The following is a 19,515-nucleotide window of genomic DNA, read 5'->3' as shown; positions in this document are numbered from 1 at the left end:
TAAATTCATTCAACTAGTATTAGACCTCTTGGTGTTGAAAGTCGAGTATAAGACTAACAAAACTATGTAACAAATTGTATTAATGTACAGGCTTGTTTGAAAGTGCTTTTAAAATAACTTAAAACGCTTTTGGTGAAAGTATTTTAGGTTCCAAAAGCACTCTCCTCAAAAACGCTTTCAGTCATTTTAAAGACACTTCCAAACGAGCCCTACAACATTTGTCTCATTTATACAAAGCAAGCTGTGTCTATAGCCCTTAATGAAGAAAACAATAAATTTCTAAACTTTAAGATGCCTCTACAAAATACACAAAGAAGTTTTCCTAATAAGAAGGGAACGAACTGCGGGAACTACATGAAAATTTTACGATCTCACTTGGGCAAGCCGCGCCCTCAGTGCTTCCAACTCTTCCTCATTGTCTGCACCCTCTGCTATAGCTTCTTCCTGCATGGATTAATGACGAGTTATTTCATTGCATCTTGCAAGGAACAACGAAAAGATATAAAAATGGAGTCTACGACACATACTTGTGACGCACTGGCTCTCTGGGCTGCTACCTTTGTCCTCTCCTTCCGCACAGCTTCTGGGAGCTGTGCAGCCGTCTCACCAGCTATTTCACTGAGGACCCTTTCGACTTCTTCTTCAGTTTCCTCTTCTATATCTTCTGAATCTAATGCCGTATCAAGAGCATCATCTACGAATTCTTCAATCACGCCAGCCTATATGACCAATAGAGTGTTACATCTAAAGATTTCAAGCTATATAGACAGTATACTGGCACCCAAACACGTTCCACATTGCAAAAACTCTGAAGCTTAAGATATGCTTCAGTCTCGTCTCTCCTCATCATTAAAAATATACCATTCCCAAAACAGGGAGCCAGTCAAAGGCGCACTCGGATATAATTTGTTCTCTCCATGTTATAGAAAAGAATTTGTAACATTCAGCACTCTCATTGTTCATTGATTAAGTAAGTGAAAATAAAAAATAATAACACCCAACTTTCTACATAAAATGAGTTCAGATATTTCAATCAAATCATTTATTCGATAGAACAGCTGTAAATTATGTGAAACGATACCCCGTATAACATTTTAAGCCAAATAAACAAACATGAAATAAATAAGTACAAAATTAAAGCAAGAGATTGATCCCCTGCTTAAACACGAGTGCGACACTTGAGACTATAGGGCAATCAGGGCGGAGTTATAACTTCTAACAGCCACCCAAAAAGCACTTTAAGGTATCTTACCTTGGTGATTTCTTTGGTAAATTCATGCATCGTGATGGCCATTTCTGGAGCTTTCATGAGGTTATTGACAAGTTTCATAACCTCTGTACTTTTTGACAGATGACCCACGGTACGGGCAAGTGCTGCAAGCACATACAACATATCAATACCATAAAGCTGATTTAAACAATGGAGAAGGGGGTAGGGTGGATTGAAGATTAACATGCTAGGCACAAATTCAAGACAACATAAGCATAGGGGAACTAAAATAATAATTTTATGTGTGTGAAGCAATACCAACACTTTCTCCAAGGTGCATAGATATCGAATTCAGTTGTGCCTTATTCTCATGAAGCCGATTCACAACTTTCCTCGACATCACAATTTCCTTTGCAAGGGCCTGAACACAATTCACAAGTCGATCAACACATAAGAACATGCATAATGCGATGATCAAAACAACAATAAGCTAACACAAGTAGTAGACATTCAACGTAAAGACCATATCGCTATCATCCTACACAGGAAAATCCCAGGGAATCTAAAAACACCCGCATTCAGGTTTACACTTAAGAACTTCATTACAAATGGCCCAAAACCGTAACGTAGCTGAAACAGATTCCTACCAATACAAACTCCGAGAACAAAAACATCTTGACATTAGTGACACTGAGCTCCAAAATCCACAAACCCTCTGAAACAGAACGACTATCGATTCATTGAACCTTCATAAGCTAATAGAAGGCAAAGCTTTTCCCCTTCCAGTTTTCGACAAGAAGGCTTTTGTGTAACCAGTGTTTCTAAATTGCAACTAAAATTATTGACAATCGAGTGATCAGCAGTAAAGCTAAAATTTGGAGTACCTTGGCTGTAGCCATGTCATTTCTCTTGGCAGCCTCTCTGATAGTTTTATGAACAGCTTTCTCTTCTTTCTGTATATCTATGAAACAAAAATCCCATCTTTCTTTTAGACTAAAATTAATCAACAGTTACACACAAACCCATCTCAGCCCAAAAATTCAAATAATTGACAAGAATTAAGAACAAAATAAAAGAAATCCGCACCAAATAAATTGAACCCAAAACGCAAAATTACATGTAATTTGAAAACGAGAAGAAAGATAATGAAAGAAGGAAGCTTTTGCCTCTGATTTGGCGCTCCATGTTGCGGCACTCATGGCGGAGGCGCCGCTGCCATTCTCTGAGTTGCTCCGACGGGTTAGGTTTCGGCTTCAACAAGCTCTTGACTTTGTTCATTTTTTTCCCGTTCCTTTTTCTCGCTGTCTCGAACTCTCTCTCTCTCTCTCTCTCTCTCTCTCTCTCTCTCTCTGGTTTCTCTAAGATCTAATCGGATTATCCGATGGTATGGTGTGTATCTCTGTTTCGTTTTTCCCTCCACTGAGACTTTTCCTTTCCGCGTTTACTTTCCAAGCGGCAGCCAGCAACGACCAACCGACGGTTCCTTCCCCGCGTTTTTACCTTCTTCTCCTTCTTCTTCTTCTTTTTATTTCTTTTTTATTTTTTATTTTTTTTTTTATACGTTATTTTTATTTTTACCAAAAAGGATCTGTTCGAATTCGAAATGTTTTATTTAAATGGGAAAATTGTGGATTCGGAAGTCAGGGATACAGGAGACAGCGGGAGAAGTAAGAAATCGAGAAACTTAAAACGAGAGAAGTAAGGAATCGAGAAACTTTAAACAGGAGAAGTAAGGAAAAGAAATCGGAACAATTAATTTGGTTATTGATTTTAGGTATTCATTTTCCCGATGTTAAGGAGAAATTTCGCATTTTTTTTTTCCAATTAAATGTGCTTACCAAACATATAAAAAGTTAGAAATTGAAACGATTCAAAAAATAAATACAAGTAAAACTCATATTTTAGCAACAAATGGATATGAGATTACCACTCCAAATCAATATAATTTGGGATGATGCTATTCCCACACTTCTCTTTTATCTTCCACACACCTCTTAATTTTCGATGTCGGGTTGAAGGAATTAAAAAAAATCAAAAGCCAGAAATTAACAAAAGGTGTTTAAGAAATATAAAAAAAAAAGGTGTACAACTATACATAACACCACCCTATGATTTTGATTACAAAATGGAACGTGAGGCTCCTACTTTTCATTTCAAATAAGTAAACACAAATAAATACCTTCAGTTGCATAAAAGAAGAGAGTAAATACTCACCAAACATTTTCAATGATTGTAGATCTAACGACTACAAAAACAACATTATCGATTTGGAAGGCCGAGAATCCTACTCCATCTTTTAATCATTTACCAAAATTGTATCTTCAGTTCATTAACTGGTATTCCCAAAGGAAATTACTGCATTAGTCTTTCTTTTCCCCACAATTTAAAGTGGTAAATGTTGAACAATATCTAGATTTTACAATCCAAAGAATTAAGAAACCGGAAAAGGATATTGCTTCGGTTCATCGCAACGCTTTCCGGAATCCAACCTTGTGTGATTGATCAGCTACAAGAAATTAGATTGAATTAGGGTTCAATGACCTTCTCCAACTTTTATCTGTCTCCACATCGTCTAATCGAAGAGACCTTCGTCGTGCCAAATATCAACTAAAAAGTCTACCATCTCCTGCACAGTTCACCGGTAACTTAAATTCACAGCGATAAGAAAAAGTCGTAACAAAATATCATAAATCCAGATTCTACATGTGAAACACGTAGAACAATCTTTTCGGAAAAAGAAAATGAAAAACTTACAGTTAAGGGGATTGGCTCAGGAAAGGACTCATTTGTCGACAACAGATCTTCATATGATGTTGACCAGCTGCAAAATAAATTGATTGCATCATCTTCCGGAGTCCAGAAATTCTTTCAGTAGCTAGAATTCAAAGGAAATAATCGGAGAAGGCCAACGATATGATATCATTAACCATCAACCCCATTTTAATGTTGCAAGAACTTCTTCGGTTTATGTCGGTGTTTAAATTTGAAAGAAAAGATAGTATTCGAAAACACACGTATAAAATGCCAGAACAGAAAAGGTGCACCCTTTTTTTTTACATAAACCCGCCAACTGAAGTTCAGGAATGGGGACAGAGGTTTCTAATTAACTAGCATTAAAAATAAAAGTCAAATTTGCTAAAATGTAAGTACAAGACATGATGTTTCTTAGGTGTGCTAAAAGATTAGATCTTATAAAAATTCTGCTGTCCAACTTTTTTCTCTACTTTACAAGAAGTTTTGTGAAGAGAAAATACCTTATGATTGGATCCTTTTCTGCTCTTTGCACCCGCTCATTCCCAACCCACTTTTTTCTCCTCTCATGCCAAGCAATTGCAGCTACGAGATAAAAAGTGCGATTATCTCCAAGGAACAAATGATTAATACCAACTAAAACAAATAAAAAATTGTTGTTTTCAATTGCTGAGATATGGTAATGACTGGGCAGACGGAATAGTTTCTTACTACACTTTTCCCCAGCCCCAAAGAAAGGAAATGATACAGAAGGAAACCAGAAAAGAACCATAAAAAGCTCTTGCATAGGCGGAGATCCAAATTTGAAAGACGTCCTTATAAAGGAAGATAGGTATTACTAAATTGTAAAAGCTAGTTTTTACTTTTTATGAAATGATACCACGATGAAAGAGAAACGAAAAGATTAAGAGAATCCGTTCAAATATCAATTCTTGTACCTTTTATCAAAAATAAGGGCAAACCCAAGCCAACAAGGCTTGCGCCAAGGCTCGCCCTCATTCCTTTTATCAACAAAGCATGAAAATAAAAATTTTGTACACTTTTCCGGAATGAATAAAGGGATTCTGAATATCTTGTACCTTTCTATAACCTAAGGGATTTTGAATATCTTCAACCCAATAGATGTTGTAATAAGATCGATTATATTCAAGTGTTTCTTATTAAGGGTTAGTCTAATCTTACTACCAAAGTAGGAAAGGTCTTACATGTATCAGTATTAGCTCTTAATTGCCATAATATCCACAAACTTACCATGATTAACAAATACAGAAGTGCTCACTTCTTTTACCGCAGGCCTCTTTTCTTCATTAGTAGTTTCCGAATGCTCTGACGCTTGCCTTTTATTGGAATGGGAATTTCCAGTATTCACTGACATTGTCTCCATATCGAGTGACCATTCCTTAATGCAAACGACAGTAAAGTGTTGCGAAGCAGCTTCCAGTGTTTTACTAACAGACACAGCCAGCTGAAATGAAAGACAAAATTTCTGAAGGAACTACTGCTTAGCATAAGGAACCTCCACAGGCGGTCCAACAGAGATGACAGATGCTGGTTAAACATAAGTAACTACCAATACAGACTATTTAAAAGCATAATCTCGACAATTGCAAATAATTGATTCGATCACAAAGTCTTCCATGTTCAAATCTCCAAAAATTACTTTCCTCAAGCTTTACTATTTTCAAAGATCAGAGCCTCCAAATTCAACTCTGCATATTTTACTGTCCGTGTTAATTGCGAAAGCGAGCATTATGTACATGCTTTTCAGCAGTTATCCAGCAACCCAATACGGACCTTAAAAGTTGATTCTTTGACAACAAAAGTTGCAAAACAACGAGGCTCTAAAACCTATTCCTAGGTTCGTTGAGTTGAGCTGGTAAGGATTGTTCTCTTCCCTAGACCAAGGCCTAGGTTCGAGTCTCGCTTCCGGAAATACCTCTTGGTGGGCGACCTGTAAAAACCAAAAAAGAGGCCAAGACCCCTCTGTAAGGCTTGTGGTATGCCCTGCCTGGGATGGGGTAGCCTCCTCTACCCCTAAACCTTCAGCAAACAAATAAAACCTAATCGAACCGCGTCCTAATTCGACGCAAACCCAACTACAAGATGATCATTTAAACAAGAACCCAATTCATGGAAACAACAAATTCTTCACATTACTTTCGATATAAAACAAAATGTCAACAATTCTTTTCATATCCATAAAATCGGATAATCCAACACCGGATTAACCAAAATAACTTAATCTGCATTCATTAACCACTAATAATCAATCACCCCCAAACTAATCAATCTCCTTCTCATCTATTCCACTGTTAATTAAACAAACATCCCTTTAAAGGCAAATTCCAAAGGAGATTAACAATGTTTAAAAAAAAAAAACAGATTCGTATAAAAAGGAAAAGTTCACAGAATCCCGAATGCTAAAGAACCCACAAAGATTTTAGCATTTGATTCCAAAAAAAAGTCGAATAAAAAAAAAAAAACCCAACCCCACTTGAGATCTACAAGCACAGTTCATACCAAAAAAACCAGAGATTCGAAAAGGAAAAAGGGATGAAATTATACTTAATGCAAGACAAACAATTACCTTGATCCGCACGTATCACTGAAAGCGCTCAGAGATTACAATGATTGACAGAGAAAGTATGGATTGGATTATGATGAATGGAGAAGAAAGCAATTTATAATATTAATTTCTGGATTTATTTATTTGTTTATGGTATACGTAGCTTGGAGAAATGGTTTCGAGTCACCCTCTGTTGGCGACGTGGATGTGAGTCGGATTGGTGGAGAAAGATCTTCTTCGAATCTCTTTCACCGTCACTGAATCAAGTGGATTTTTTTAATTTCATTCAATAGTAAAAAATTATTATATAGTTTTGAAAAAGTCCAAATAAATGAGTAATTTGGATGAAATTTAAATAATTTGGATCACTTGTTTCAACAATCTTAATGAAATAGATCCGGAAAGTAAATCTTCTCGGATTGGTGGCCAAGGTCTTTCCACGCAATTAAGTAAACGAGGAAACCATGTCCTCCATTTATTCGCACACCAAAATTTAATTTTGACGCAAAAGTTTGTAATTTTCCCAAAAGGATTTCTACACACTTTCCATATATTAAGTAGTTGACTACTTTTTCTTCTCAACCTACCACAGAAATCCTTTTCGTTTCAATCACTTTTACTTTATTTTTTTTTTAATCGAAGTGTTTCTTTATTTTTTGAGTTGTTCTATCGCATCGGTTGCTTAAGACCTTCGGTCTCTACTCTGATTTGATAAAGAAAAAAAAAAATTACTTCATATGGACTTATTGAGAATGATTCCGATTTAGTTTATGACCTATTAAAAGCAGAAGGCGCTCTGTGGGATTCTCACGGACATAAAGATTGCAGTCAGTTTGATAATGGTCAAGTGACATTGCTTCTTCGACTTGAACCAAGGAATTCCTTACATATGATGCAAAATTGATCTTGTTCTAATCGTTGATTAAATATTTCTCTATTGTTATCATGTCACTTAATATTACAGTTAGTGACGTTCGTTTCTACTTTTAATCGAAATGTTTTAATACTGAATTATTTGAGTAGCTCATTGTATGACTTTTTTTTTTAGCAAATGATAAAATAATTACACTAATTTATCTAAATTACGAAAATGATGATTCGAACTTAGGTGCATAGAATGTACCATACTGCTTTAATGAACTTAGCTAAACCCTAATCTGCGAGTTGGTCACTTTTCTTTTTTTAATACAAGCAATATTCTTACTCCAAATTACACTAAGTCGTTAAACACGACACATTGAATAGAATAGAATAGAAAGACCCCGACTATTCGAGCAATCTACCACTAGCACAAAAATATATTGAAAATTATAAACTTAGAATTGTTTTTCTATGAAGTATTGGCATTAAGGTTGAAAATTATAAACTTGTAATCGTTTTTCTATGGAGTTATTGGAATTATGTGACTTATTTTATGGATATACAATCACTTTTCCACCTAACCTTGGTAGAGAAATTCTTACGGCCTGTTTGGTTTCCATGCTCAATCCGAACTTCCTAGGACTTGAGCATACAAAGACTTTCAATCCAACGTTTGGAAATGTTGGGAGACAAAAACAAGGATAAGCATTCTTCTACCCTTTGACAATCCAATTACCCGCCAACCAACACAGACCTCAACCTTCGAATGTTCTTTTCTTAATGGTGTATGACTCGTTTACAAGTGCTTTTAAAATGACCGAAAATGCTTTTGGTGATGGTGATTTTGAGTTCCAAAAAAGAAGCATCAGTTCTATGATTCTTGCAGGACGTGTTTTTCAGTAGTTAAAAGAAGCCTCATCAGGAATAACAAAGTTATTTCCGAAACAATTTAAGCACTAATTGAACAATTTTTGGGTTATATACACAAACAAAAAGAAGGGAAAAGGATGGCGAAAGAGAGCTAAGTAGAAAGATATCTATTTCCTTTGTCGCCGTATCTTTCTTATGAACAAGAAACTTGAATTTCGACTTCTCAAATCTACGGTAGAACCATAAGAATAGTAACAGTCGACCAGAGCTATGGCCGATAAATGTATACCACAGAACTAGCCGAACTGGGCAGGACTTTAACTTAGAACCTCTCTTATTGGCAGCCTCGAATCCTCAAGGACGATTCATCTTTGCTTATGATTCCGAAAACCAGTGTTCTTGGTAGTTAAATAGTGATGGGTAAAACCTTGCAGCAGTTGCAGATCTCTCTCTCTTTCGCCTTTCGCTTTTCAAATTTATTTTAGCATCAGTATTTACAATATAAACACACCTTTTGTAGCCGCGGAGAAAAGTTGCAACTTGTCCTCGCTCAAGCAACCAAGCAAACCTTTGTCCTGAGAACGTGCATACTTCACGTCAAGGATGGAATGTTGATGAGGTTCAAGATTCTGGCTCACTTTTAGACTTGGCAATTCCCGCAGCCTCAATCCACGGGTCAGTTCCTCACCATACGCAAACAATGGGTAGCAGTCTGGTATATCTACAATGGCAGACTTTCTCAGCTGAAAGTCATTCAATTGAACTGGCACAGATCCGATCTTATGATAAAAGCAATCATCTACCCTCTTGATAAGAACTTGTGAACCAGAAGGTCTAGCTGATGTATCGGTTTTCGGATGATATGAAGCAACTATGTTATCAGTTGAGGGACTATAAGCTACTGATGTACAAACACCTTGATCCTCTAATCCGGGGATGAGAAATGGCCTTCAAGTTTTAGATACGAGTTAGAATATCAACCAGTTCATATGACTTTAAGGTTATGTTTCAGAAGTTCAACCTTTGTAGAAGAGTTAGCAGGATACTTTAACCAAAGGGTCTAATCATCACAAGTTTATAACTTTGTATAAACTAACCTTTCTCCAGCAGGACCAGCACTACCCATGTTCCACACGCAAGGGCCGCTGGAAGAAGCAGTGAGCAATTTATGAGAAGTGTGACTGAAAGCACGGTTTTGCACAAGGGAGTGTATAGTATGAATTGGCCGGGAGGTCAGCCCAGCCAAAGATAGCAGAGGAAGCTTGCTAAAACGCATATCGAACATTAAAAGCAAACCATCCTGCCAAATTACAAATGAGCGGATAAGATAAATAGCCGCCAACAATAAACTGATATTTTATCAACTTAGCATAAGATTGACCAAACTAAAATGAATAAAACATCTAGAGGCGCTCAATGAATAGAAGATACACACTAAGCAGTATTATATGGTCTATATACAACCCTCCTCATCCACATAAGAATACAAGCACATGATACAACTTAAACTAAATGGTTAGGGATCAAAACCTGTAAACCAGTATATATACAATGTGGCTTGTTAAGATCCCATGAGCACGACCATGCCGGGCCCTGGATATGCAGAACCATGTTTATTCAGATAAATGGTGGAAAAAAAATAAAAAAGTACATGGTAATGGTAGCACAACAGTTTCCATATAAGCTAACTATCTGTGTCTCCATAAATCCGAAAAGTGAGTACTTGCTAAATGGGTCCCGGAAATCCCTTCTGTTTTATAATGTTAAGTACAGAATCTCATTCGTATAATAGATGCTAGAAAAAAATATGACTGATCACTTTGGGAAGTTCCAATATGGGATCCAATCTTATTTCAGAACCCTGTAATCTGCCCTGTGGGCACTGATCTGATCACAGAACTTACTCCAAAAAAACTATTAAAAGAAAAAAAAAAAAAAAAAAAGAAAAGGAAAAATGGGATATTCTGCAGTGAAAATACTCCACTAGACACACACACACACACACACACACACACAATAGCTGATAAGCGACAACATTTATTCTCTAGACTTGCAAGTTGCAACACAGAATATGGGAAAAATTATACCGGTAAGTCATAAGTGATGACAAAACTGTTGCTCCCCAAGCTGAAACACAAAACAAAACAAAACAAGTAAATTCCAAAAAAAATTGTAACTGAAAATAAACTTCCAACATTTTGCACCTAAATAGTCACATTGGCTAAAAAGATAGAATAGGCAAACCTAAGAAATGATAGTTTCTTCCCCAGTGAAGCTAAAAGGGTGAATCTACCACACGGGGATATGTGTAGATCCTTAATGGGCTTTGTACCAGGTGGAAGCTGTATATCTTCACTTTGTTGAGGAGATATCAAGTTGACCTGTGGCAACAGAAATCTTAAACCAATTATGCATATGAAAAGTAACAAACTCAGACACACGTATATGCTGAAAACTATATTTTTGTTTGTTTTTGTTAGTGTTCAACAAGAACTTTACTTTCTTCAGCATGTGTGTGCCACCTAATCCAGATATCCTTCGAGCAAGGACCAAAGTTTGAGAAGAAGCATCCATATCAAAAAGCCGTGCTCCTTCTACTGCCAGCTCACACTGTCAATGATAAATCTATCCACTGTCAATGGATGCTATGCATCATATGAAATCAAAATTGTAAAATAGAGTAATGGATGACAAGCATCTAACTGCCAAAATAGAGTCATGGATGACAAGCATCTAACTGCCAAAATCATGTGTTGACAAGCATATACACGAAAAAACTGAACCATGAATGAAGTTAATATATAATTACAACAAATATGATCAGACCGTTGTCATTCTCTTTGATCTCTTTTGTATGGTATGTTCATGATTTATATTTATCGGTCAGTTTTTTTTGCCTAAAAGAATACATATATTCTTCTGTTTACTATGAATGGTGTCTGCTTTTGGCTGGAATCTTAGCGCATATTTTAGAGAGTGCTATTCCACCAAACAAGCAAAAAGCAGCCACCAGCTCAATGGCACATCAGACACTACTGCCCACCTTCACCCTAAATGTCATGGCGTCTGCCACATTCCCACTACTCAATGCAGACAAGCATGCCCTCTAGTCTCATGCTATCCTCACCACCAAGTACATAGGCTTGTTTGCAACCAAAAAGATCCTATGACCATATTTCCAGAAACCCATCCTCTATTTATAATCTAACTGATGAATCGATAATCCACCGTTTTTTAGCTTTGCAAAGACCTTATAGTGTTCATACAAGAAGCAACTCAGCCTTATTGGGATTTACCAAATTCTGATCATGATAGGGAAATTCCTCTTGTACAAAAAGTTCTCCAAATGCATTATAGACAAATTTACTTCTACAAGGACTACATAAAAAATTGTGGAAGCCACTCAGACAAGTACCCAACTGAATGAAAGAACAAATCACCGAACAATATGTGATGTGATAAAGTGGGAGAAAGAATTACGAATAGATGCACCTCCAATTGAAATTTACAGTGAAGAATTCCTTCTCTGAGAAAATTATGGGCAGAGTGATGATCTGCATTGTAGCAGCACGTCTCCAATTAAAACAAATTCACTGATTCATTATAGCAGTAGGGCACATACTTTTAAATGAGTAACAATGAATGTTTTCATCATGTTGTGAGACCATAAAAAAGATGGTGGGTTATTATGACAGAAATCTTAAGGGGCATTAATTCTTTTAGACACAACCAACTGAAAATAAATTTGCTCGATGTAAAAACTGGAAATAAATTTGCAAGGTAAAGTTCTAAAATAGAAATATGACCCCATTGTTTGCTCTGTCTCTGCTCCATCCCTTTCTCTCCTGATGCTGCATCACCTCTGCAGCTAAGTTTCTGGAAAACAAAATGGGGACATCAGTGGAAAAGCAGCTAGCAAAGGATAAAATAGAACTAACTAGCAAAAGCAGATAAATAATCAAAAAATATAATTCTTAAACCAAAACTTTAAACACAGCAAAATATTTGTTATAAACTTGAAAGGATGAAACAGTTTTCTGCATGAATTAACTGATCCCAAGAAATGAATGCCCAACGCCGTAAGAAAGAGGAAACCAAGATAATACGTCTTTCGAAGATCAAGTTAATTTGAGAAATAAAAATATGAAGTTTACAAACAAATATACCTCCTCCCGGTTGGTTAATTCCTTGAATAGATTTTCTTGTACACGGAATAAATCATCTTGTATGGCAAGTAAAGAAGCTCTCTGCACATGATAGAAAAAATCATAAAGGCATTCTCCTTTGCCAAATTAAAAAAGAAAACAAGTATTTTAACTGTTATTGCAACAACTAAGCAACCAAACAGAATGCAGCTTGATAATCTGGTACTCCGTAGTCTTACTTCAGTCTTGAGAGAGGCGACTTCAGCCTCGTATGATCTTACTTTCTGCAGAATGGTTGAGTTCATATTCAGAATAGTGTTTATCATAAACGTTTGAAACTTGTTAACACGAGATAATACATAACCATCACCTTAAGTAGACTTTCATCAAGAACAACTATTGGTGATCCAAACAGCTTTATTATGTCCTTTAAGTTGTACTTTGAATTGCATTGTGGACACTAAAGAAAAAAACGATGGGTGAAACAAATGTAGATAAATGAAAAATAAAAGAACGATGGGTGAAATGAACGTAGATAAATGAAAAAACAAAGAAGGCAGCAGAAAGAACCTTTGCAACAATTCCACCATGTTGTTGAATCCATCTTCTAATGCAAGACAAGCCATATACATGACCACAAGGAAGACAACTTCGAAATGAACAAAGAATGAGTTTAGCCAATCGAATTTTCAATTGAAAGTGATACGTTACGCAGAATACCTGGAGGAATACAAATAGCACTCTAGCAACAAAAGCAAAATTATTAATTAGAAATTACAGATGTCAGCACAAAAATTCAAGTGTAATGGCAAGTTAAGAAAGCTAGAATTTAACTTCAACATCGCATTCCCAACAAAGAACCCCTCCCCCACAAAACATTTTTACTTTTTGTTGACGGGAAGCACGCGAGCTGACCCAAAAGTGAGGTCACTAACAACTTAAGAACACCAAGCCTTTAACCATTACCGTGTTATGTCAGACTTCCCTCGAGAAGATACCATATTAATCCAGCACTTTTCATTTGTTGTTGACACAACTATGTTCTGCAACGCTAATATCGAACAGTCAGGACTCCCCAATTGAGTTCTTCTCAGCTTCTGAGATGGTATTGGGGGTTTATGGGTTAATTTACGTGAATACTTTCGGTGACGTTGGCAATGTAATTAACTTTACCAATTGTTGGGTTGATAAATTTTAGGGCCTGTTTGGTAGTGTACTTGAATCCAACTTTTTAAACTCAAAAACAATTTTCAAGTTTTAGGCCTTAAATACTTGTTTGGTAGAACTATTTTCAAATAGGATACCAAACAGGCCTTTACTGTTTCCTTGTACCTTTCTGAATTTTAGCATAGAATTTCCGGTTTCGAGTAAACCATTCGAATGAAATAGTAAATTCTCCCGATGCAATCAACAATCCGTTTCTAAAGAACGCAACTTTACTGAATCAAAACAAAAATCAAACTCTCCAAAACGATCAAACAATCTGAATTCTTACAACAACAGCAACAAAAATCAAATCAACACTCATGCCAACACAAACCAATAAATTTTCCAGGAAAACAAAAAAATTCCGGGAAAACCAAGAAGATGGTATATTTGTATTTCTAACCTGACTTGATGATCGCCTTGTGACTCCCACGCCTCCATACAAATAGGACAAAACAAACCCTCTGTATCGCTCAAAGCCAAAACCTTTTTACTTCTGCCTTCGTCGCCGTCGCCACCGTAATTCGACGACAGCGAAGGCGAGATTTCTCGGCGTTGCTTGGGAATCGGTAGTCCGAGCGTCAGGTTTGCAGTTCGTGTACTTCCTGATCGTCCTCTCCGTCGATGAGCATTGCCTATCACACTATCAGAGGGCTCGGAAGTTGACATCGTCAGTTGGTTTCGAAGCTCTGCGGTTTCCGGGGGTAAAGTCGTCAGACAAGCACAGAAAAAAGGAAGAAGAAAGCAAGTGTTTTGTTTTACTTGATGAGCTCACTGCCGCCAAAATCGTACTTGGGCCACCCCAACCCCAAGCATAAAGTTCTGGCCCAGTTTTATTGTGAAGTTCAAGACCCAAATTTAAGGCCCAAGTTTTGTGGGCCGAAAATGACAAGCCTAGTTTCGTTTCTCCGAAAGTTGTCTTTGGGCACCAATTTTATGGCACAAAGCCGAAAGGTCGGGCGGTAAAACTTACGACACTGGTTGTATACAATTTTGTGTGAATGTGATGTACGACGAGCAACTCCACCCCACACCCCGAAATCGAAAAGCCAACCTCCGGCCGAACCCAAAAAGTTGGGCAATTGGTAGGCCTAAAGCAGTCTGATTGCCCAGTCAAGCAATCTCTGCTTGGCTGTTAGCCTGAATGTAATATGACGTCAGACACACGTCAGTTACACCCACTCGTGGGTGGCGCATCAAGGGACAAAGAGGATCGTGGGGCCCGTGTTGTAGGGCTGTTAGGTCCTTCTACCCCTGGGTGACGTGGCCCATTCTTGTCCGTTGGCTTTCCAATTGTTAAAAATTTTGAATTTGAACCCAACACCAGAGTTGCACCACTTTGCATAAATAAAAACAGATTAGCTCTATAACAGATCTTATTTTTATTTATGACCCAAACACGCTGCTATTGCATTTGAAAAACGTTTTAACCTCACCAAATGTCTGAGTTGATTTCAGGGATGTTTCCTTACATAATTTTTGGGTTTGTATATGTGTGGTATTGTGTTCGACGTTTAATATTGTTTCAACATTAGATTATAAGGAAAACTAACGAAAAGTCCAAAAAAAACCTTAGTTTTAATGAAAAATGACAAATAAAGGTGTAGTGAATAGTCTCAGGGAAAGGTAAAAATGTGATTTTTTGTTAAAAATAAAAAATACCGAGAGTGTTTCGTTAAAACTTCATAGATTATAGAGCTAACTGAGTTTTAAAATAATCCATGTACTTTCAGGTGTTGTGATTTTTATAATGATCATGGGTTTTTAAATTTCTCACATTGCACCTTAAAGTTTTGACATTTATATCAATTTACACCTTTTGTTTCTTTAAAAGTCTAATCTTCCAAAATTAATGAGTTTTTTTTTTTTTTTTCCTGTCAATGTGGTGCAAATGTAGCTTACATTTTTCAATACCAATGGTGCATAATGAGAAAATTGAAAATTTATGGCCATTTTTTAAAATCACTCCAAACTTGAATAGTGTGAAATGTAGTTAACTCAAATATTATTTAACTTCTTAATTACACTGTAATCATCAAAGTTTTAACTTCTTAATTAATTGCACTATAACTATCAAAGTTTATGTCCAAGGTTACATAATAAAGATATGTTATTGAAAACACATGAAATCATAAGCTGATCAAAGCTTGGAATTGGCAAATACAGGCAATTTGGATATTGTAGGGAGCTTTAATTCTTTCCAGTCTCTATCATCACCATCCAGCTTAGAGAAGTAGTGCTCAACCATATCATCAGCTGATGAGCTCCAACTTAGAAGGCTTCCATTTTGGTTTCTTATCCTTGTCCCACAAAGTAGCTCTACAACCCTCTCTGCAGTCCTTGCTGATCTCCCCTTGCAGAATATGACAAGTTATTCGGTACTCGCGAACGAGGCATTCACCGATTCCTTGCACCCTGCCTTCCCTAATGGATCTTAAAGTAATCTTCGAACTCATTGGCGATGCCTTCTTCAGCGATTGAATTGCTGCAGCTAACCATTCTTTATGATCACCAGCCCTAGTGTTTGCCTTAGTAAGTTCCTCCTCAAGGGCACTTAAAATTTCTTCCACTGTCGGTTTAGAAAAGCACTTGTCAATAATACCCTTTTTGTAGTAAGCACTTTTTTCACTCAAAGCTGGTTTCTTCAGCGAGTATTCATCTATAATTGCTGAAACAGTAGAAGCAAGATCACAGATTGATGAAGTAGATGAAGCTACTCGGCATGTCAAAGCTTCTTCCAGTCAAGACAATTTGGCTGAGGGCACATAGTGAGTCGCTAGGCCACATGCAAGCATTTCAGCACCATCCAAATTTGCACCTGTAAGACCCAAATACTCACCAAAAAATCCAGGAAGTCTTGACAAGAAATAAGAGGCACCAACATCGGGAAAGAATCCCAGATCTGTTTCCGGCATTGCGAAGACTGAATTCTCAGTTGCTACACGGAATTTTCCGTGCACTGAAATACCAGCACCACCTCCCATCACAATCCCATTAAGAAATGAAACCTGTTGGCGAATTAAACATGAAGGTCAACAGAAATATAAACAACAAAAGATCGATCGTTTTAAGAGAAAGTAAGTTAATTATGTAAAGACTTTGAGTCGCAAAATAAATAAAGTATGTTAAAACTCTCTGAAAAATAAAAGGCATGCCTGTGGTTTACTGAGTGTTGCTATCAAGAAGGTCAAGGTAAGCAGCGTCTGACTAACTCTTGCGCCAAATCTCAAATTTCCTTTAAGAAAATGGCCGTGAATAGTCGCTAAATCACCGCCGGCAGAAAATGCTCGTCCGTTACCTTTGACAATGATCAATTTGACATTGGCATTGTTCTCATAGGCAAGTAATAATTCGGAAAGCCGAGCAATCATTTCAAGGGAAAGGGCGTTCAGTTGGCGAGGCCTGTTTAGCGTCAATGTCCTCACGGACAAAGTCTCTTGTACCAAAACCTGGTCATCCGAGTTAAAAGAAGCCAAAGAATTATAATTAATGTAACATAAATTAAACTGGGAAGAGTAATGCTATTTATACCATGTTTTTGTACCACATTTTCATATCATCTTAGATGACATTTGATATGGACAGCCACATCATTTGAATTAATCAGATTTTTAAATTTAGTTCATTATTTAATAAACTAATAATTAAGAAAAATTAGTTAATTAAATGATGATTATGATATACAAGAAGTTCTTCTCCTTTATTTTCTTGAGTTTTGCAAATTTTTCAAATGATGTGGCTGTCCACATCAGATGTCACCTAAGGTGATATAAAAATGTGGTATAAAAACATGATATGAATAGTATTACTCAACTGGGAAATACATTGAAGCGTAAAATGCATGCAACTTTTATGAAAATCAGAGTTTGACTTGGAACGCAAGCTAGCTGCAATTTTCTGATTCCATGAAATATAAACGCTTGCGCCATAGCCATTCGTAACATTTCAACTTATCATAATTTGCATCACACAATACATGGTCCACTAAGATAATACAAAAACAATTTGAACATCTTAAGCAAAATCAACTAGTAGTAAAGTAAAAAATTATTGACACATGTGTAGCGGAGATTCGTTTTAAGTTGAATAGGGGAGATTAATCCAACTTATGAAAGTTGTTAGGAGACTGGTAAAGAGGTTAATAAGTTTGCTAGAAGGGATAGCTAAGGGCGTCTGGTGGCCCGGCATGGTTGGATTTAGTATTTCGAATTGGTTAGACTAGGGTTGGAGTGGATAGGCTAGGAATTTTGTCCCTTATTTGATGCAGACAAGTCAACCGAGCTTGCTCTAGGGTGGGAATAGTGAAACTGCTAGCTCAATAAAAAGAAAGAAAAAATCACCACCTCTTAAACCAGCAATCCCCGCTCCTCAAGCCACCACCGTAACCCCTGAAAATCAGATATGATTCATATGAACTGCTCAACCCACCTCCCACTGAAGATTGACGGCCAAATCAAAGAAGAAGAAGAAGATTGACGGCCAAATCAAAGAAGAAGAAGAAGATTGATGGCCAAATTAATCAAAGAAGAAGACCGCGTGAGCATCGACCGCCTTTGTAACCCACCTCGAGCGAGAGGTTACAATTCCCACGTTATTTCAGACTCAAACCCAGAATCCAAAATCCCGGCATGTGTTTTATTTTAGCTCATCAAACATATTCTGGGATTCAATTCTTCTCTTTAATTTCTTTGCTTCTTCGTTGCCTCACGTCTGTATGCTTCTCAATTACTCTATTGTAAAATGGTGTTGTTATGCAACATGCATGTATTGCAGCATGTCTAAGATCTTATATATTGTGGTGTAAAGCATATATAGCCAGACTCGAATAGCATGATAAACCTTAATCATCTCCCAGAATCAATTGGTATAAACTGAGGGGACCAAAAATGCTATACAATCTACAGCATGACTATTATATACACATTTGCACGTAGAATTATATTCTCAACAGCGTCCTGGTTTAAATGTATACAAATATAGAATGAATGTAAACCGAAAATTCGAAAAGCAGACTGAAGAACTTGCCTGTGTTTGCTCATTCGGTTGTAAAGCCATAGATTATATATGCAATGTATGTTTCGTTAGTTGGTTCTGGAAATTAAGCAGCATATACCAGAGAGCTGGAAGCTTGTTATTAGCGTCTGTTTGGTGATTTGGCCTTGATAAAGACAAAGCAAAAGTTTGCCTCAAGAAACTGATATTTATTTGAAATAAAATATTTATTCTTGTTCTTCTCTTTGTCGTATAATTTAATCCAAAACGTGCATCACGATTACATTAATTTAGGGATCAATGAGTAACTAAAGGCTCGTTATGGACCAAGGCAGACTACCGAGTACCCCAACTTTTACTTGAGCTGCTAGTTCTAAGTGATCATCCTCTCCAATGTTTAACAAAAGGGAAAATTTTGTTGAATTATTTTCATTCTTTTTCAAACAAACGAAAAGATAGAGATTTCGGTGTATTTGGAATATTGTTACATAGTGTTATTATTCCACTCAAACACTAAAATATGTATTTAACTTATTTTTATTAGTATACCCTAGAAGTGAAATGAACATTCATATTATATAAAATTTAAAAAAGAAGAAGAGACACATCAACTTTGTTATCCACCAAAATTATAACAAGTAAATGATGCGGTTTGAATGGATTCTATGGACTTTGATTAAAGATTTGAAAGGATATTTAAGGATTCTTATGGATTTGGATTAAAGATTTGAATGGATTCTATTGGACTTTGATTAAAGATTTGAATGAATTTTTAAGGATTCTTAGGAATTTGGATTAAAGATTTGAATGGATTCTATTGGACTTTAATTAAAGATTTGAATGAATTTTAAAACTCTCTTGTCAGCATATCTACGTACATAGTAATTCACATGGTTGATTATTTCCTTGAGAAT

General features: G+C 36.5%; 3 protein-coding genes and 1 pseudogene across 6 annotated transcripts; all 4 read right to left on the bottom strand.

The window, feature by feature from the left end:
- Positions 1–48: 48 nt before the first annotated feature.
- Positions 49–3,158, bottom strand: LOC103958401 (vacuolar protein sorting-associated protein 24 homolog 1). 2 transcript variants are annotated; one of them, XM_048590627.1, is made up of 6 exons: positions 3,138–3,158; positions 2,095–2,171; positions 1,529–1,631; positions 1,253–1,374; positions 528–719; positions 49–444 (listed from the first exon to the last, which is right to left on the bottom strand). In XM_048590627.1, the coding sequence occupies exons 2-6, from the start codon at positions 2,107–2,109 to the stop codon at positions 364–366; spliced, it is 513 nt and encodes a 170-aa protein (XP_048446584.1). In that variant the 5' UTR covers positions 2,110–2,171; positions 3,138–3,158; the 3' UTR covers positions 49–363. The 2 variants fall into 2 exon arrangements, with proteins under 2 accessions (XP_048446584.1, XP_009368928.2); XM_009370653.3 differs by lacking the exon at positions 3,138–3,158 and adding an exon at positions 2,377–3,024.
- A 311-nt stretch (positions 3,159–3,469) lies between these two features.
- On the bottom strand, positions 3,470–6,805 carry LOC103958402. Of its 3 annotated transcripts, XM_048590628.1 has the most exons (6): positions 6,549–6,791; positions 5,756–5,912; positions 5,213–5,426; positions 4,465–4,546; positions 3,965–4,031; positions 3,540–3,836 (listed from the first exon to the last, which is right to left on the bottom strand). In XM_048590628.1, the coding sequence occupies exons 3-6, from the start codon at positions 5,343–5,345 to the stop codon at positions 3,783–3,785; spliced, it is 336 nt and encodes a 111-aa protein (XP_048446585.1). In that variant the 5' UTR covers positions 5,346–5,426; positions 5,756–5,912; positions 6,549–6,791; the 3' UTR covers positions 3,540–3,782. The 3 variants fall into 3 exon arrangements, with proteins under 3 accessions (XP_048446586.1, XP_048446585.1, XP_009368930.2); XM_048590629.1 differs by lacking the exon at positions 5,756–5,912 and having other exon boundaries at positions 3,470–3,855; positions 6,549–6,805; XM_009370655.3 differs by lacking the exon at positions 5,756–5,912 and having other exon boundaries at positions 6,549–6,789.
- A 1,519-nt stretch (positions 6,806–8,324) lies between these two features.
- Positions 8,325–14,278, bottom strand: LOC103958403 (E3 ubiquitin-protein ligase RFWD3). Its single transcript, XM_018650168.2, is given in 15 exon segments — positions 8,325–9,206; positions 9,356–9,558; positions 9,789–9,851; positions 10,346–10,385; positions 10,503–10,639; positions 10,758–10,868; positions 11,739–11,812; positions 12,065–12,134; positions 12,425–12,505; positions 12,643–12,687; positions 12,774–12,863; positions 12,974–13,052; positions 14,013–14,191; positions 14,194–14,244; positions 14,246–14,278. Coding segments are annotated over 15 exon segments (1,710 nt in total). The 3' UTR covers positions 8,325–8,752.
- Positions 14,279–15,483: 1,205 nt separating this feature from the next.
- On the bottom strand, positions 15,484–18,664 carry LOC103958460 (annotated as a pseudogene).
- Between the last annotated feature and the right edge of the window lie 851 nt (positions 18,665–19,515).

Source organism: the organism of the source record quoted next, unplaced genomic scaffold (genome assembly GCF_019419815.1).
Source record: "Pyrus x bretschneideri cultivar Hongxiangsu unplaced genomic scaffold, Pyrus_bretschneideri_v1 Contig32, whole genome shotgun sequence".
Taxonomy (NCBI): Eukaryota; Viridiplantae; Streptophyta; class Magnoliopsida; order Rosales; family Rosaceae; genus Pyrus; species Pyrus x bretschneideri.
The sequence above is the reverse complement of the archived record's forward strand: the minus strand, read 5'-3'. Positions and strand labels throughout refer to the sequence as shown.

Excerpts from the sequence above, each read along its gene's own strand:
- LOC103958401 (XM_009370653.3), bottom strand. The coding sequence starts at position 2,488 with ATGAACAAAGTCAAGAGCTTGTTGAAGCCGAAACCTAACCCGTCGGAG. Across the intron at positions 2,172-2,376 it reads CATGGAGCGCCAAATCAGAG|ATATACAGAAAGAAGAGAAA; the intron begins GCAAAAGCTTCC and ends TTTGTTTCATAG. Across the intron at positions 1,375-1,528 it reads GCACCTTGGAGAAAGTGTTG|CACTTGCCCGTACCGTGGGT; the intron begins GTATTGCTTCAC and ends ATGTGCTTGCAG.
- LOC103958402 (XM_048590628.1), bottom strand. The coding sequence starts at position 5,345 with ATGGAGACAATGTCAGTGAATACTGGAAATTCCCATTCCAATAAAAGG. Across the intron at positions 4,547-5,212 it reads TTCTGTATTTGTTAATCATG|CTGCAATTGCTTGGCATGAG; the intron begins GTAAGTTTGTGG and ends TTTATCTCGTAG. Across the intron at positions 4,032-4,464 it reads GAAAAGGATCCAATCATAAG|CTGGTCAACATCATATGAAG; the intron begins GTATTTTCTCTT and ends TTTATTTTGCAG.